Source organism: Gavialis gangeticus, unplaced genomic scaffold (assembly GCF_001723915.1).
Source record: "Gavialis gangeticus isolate Ggan-Ray unplaced genomic scaffold, GavGan_comp1, whole genome shotgun sequence".
NCBI classification, from domain to species: domain Eukaryota; kingdom Metazoa; phylum Chordata; order Crocodylia; family Gavialidae; genus Gavialis; species Gavialis gangeticus.
In genome coordinates, this window is record NW_017729032.1 from 144,636,866 (window position 1) to 144,638,526 (window position 1,661).

A 1,661-nucleotide genomic window follows, 5' to 3' on the forward strand; every position below is an offset into this window, starting at 1 on the left:
TGTGCTTGCTGGGCTGGCCTGGCTGCATATAGTAACTCAACAGAACACTGTCCCAAGAAGTGATGATTTTTGGGTTCAATACATTCCTTGGTTTAAGAATGTTCAAACCCACATTTCCAACCTCCCATGAGAGTGTCTTCACCAGGGCAGCATTTAGGCTTGAATATGAGCACTCTCTACTGTCTTGTTGAAATTTTGCTACTCCACAAAAAGAAAGGCAAGATTCATAGGGCCAAAGAGAGAGTAACTAGGAGATAGCCTAACTCTGTCATCCAATCATGAGGGTCTAACCGTGCTGTCCTAAGTTTTGACCCTGCTGCAGGGGTTGTTTATATATTTTGTACTAAAGAGTCATTTGATAATGGCATAAGCCATGCTGGGAGCAAAGACTGAAACCCATGACTTCCCTTTCCTGCAGAATGCTGGGACTATAGTCATGGTTCTTTTGCTTATGTTTTCTTTGACTCTATGAATCTTGCATTCCTTTCTGCACAGTTTCAACAAAAAAGGTTGAGCATGCCTTCATACTAGCCTAGCCCAGCCTCTACCTTGGTGGCTAGGGAAATTCCATGGGAAGTGGAAGATGTGGTTTTCCTTAGGCTGAGGAAGACCTAGAGTCCATGTCTCCCACTTCTTGGGAGAAATACATAAAATATTATTTTATTATATTGTATTATATAAAAGTGGGCTCCTCCAACTATGTTTTAAAACAAAAGTGACTGTGGCTGCTGTGCTTTGCGCTGAACTCAGTATTATCAGTGCTCTCATGTACTTACTGGATCAGGTCCCTCAGGGAGTTAGTTGTGGGATTAAATAGTTCATGAATCCCAAAAGCTTTCAGCAGTCAAACAATCAGGTCCCCTAACATGGTGAAAGTACTGTAGCAGAACTTCAGGAATCTGAGGGACTCTACTGGCAATAATGTAAGGACTTGAAACTCCAGTGGTTCTGGCAAAGGGTTTGTGTGTGTTGCACTTTTGAATTTAGGCCCCCCAGTTGTACCTAAGAAGTACCTGAATGCTTCTCTCAGTTTGATCCTAAATTACTTGGTCCAGGGCTGCATAGGAAGCCTGCACAGGGGCTTGACCCTGGGCCTTCAAAATCCCAGACTGGCACCATATCCACCAGAACATTCTTCTTTGCACAGAGGAACGCAGAGCCATCTTCTTTAATAACAGCATTCCTTATTCATGACAGAAATGTGCAGAAAGGATGTATTTCTTGATTATTGAAATGGAGGCAAGGAGGTTAGTGAGATGGAGGCAAGTTGCTACTGAATGTTTGGGGCAGGGATCTGGGTCCACACACTGTATGAGGACTTAAAATAAGTTAACAGCACACATTTTAAGACAGGAACAGAATACTAAATAACACGTTCTTTTTACCTTTGCCATCCATAAATTTCTCTACAAACTCCTCCCATGTTCCTGGTTCAGGCATCATTTTATTCATTCTGTGGAAATGGTAATAAGAAACCAGGTTGTCTTTGGCATTCCTTGCCACATAGATTACCTGGAATTAGGGTGGACACAAGAGAGACAAAGAGAGAAATACAATTATATTATGCATCAATTGCAGAGGTTCTGAGTATCCTTACATGTTTTCTCTTAAAGCCTGGTCACTGAAGCCATCCAAAGTTTTTGTTTGGAAGCTGCTATTTC

General features: G+C 42.0%; 1 protein-coding gene across 2 annotated transcripts in view; it reads right to left on the reverse strand.

The window, feature by feature from the left end:
• The window catches only part of LOC109303121 (sulfotransferase 1C1-like), an 18,485-nt gene that overhangs the window by 7,880 nt on the left and 8,944 nt on the right, over positions 1-1,661 (reverse strand). For both annotated transcript variants that reach the window (XM_019525216.1, XM_019525215.1), the window contains one exon: positions 1,386-1,512. In XM_019525216.1, coding sequence (XP_019380761.1) covers positions 1,386-1,512 — 127 coding nt within the window. The remainder of the gene's footprint in view (positions 1-1,385; positions 1,513-1,661) is intronic.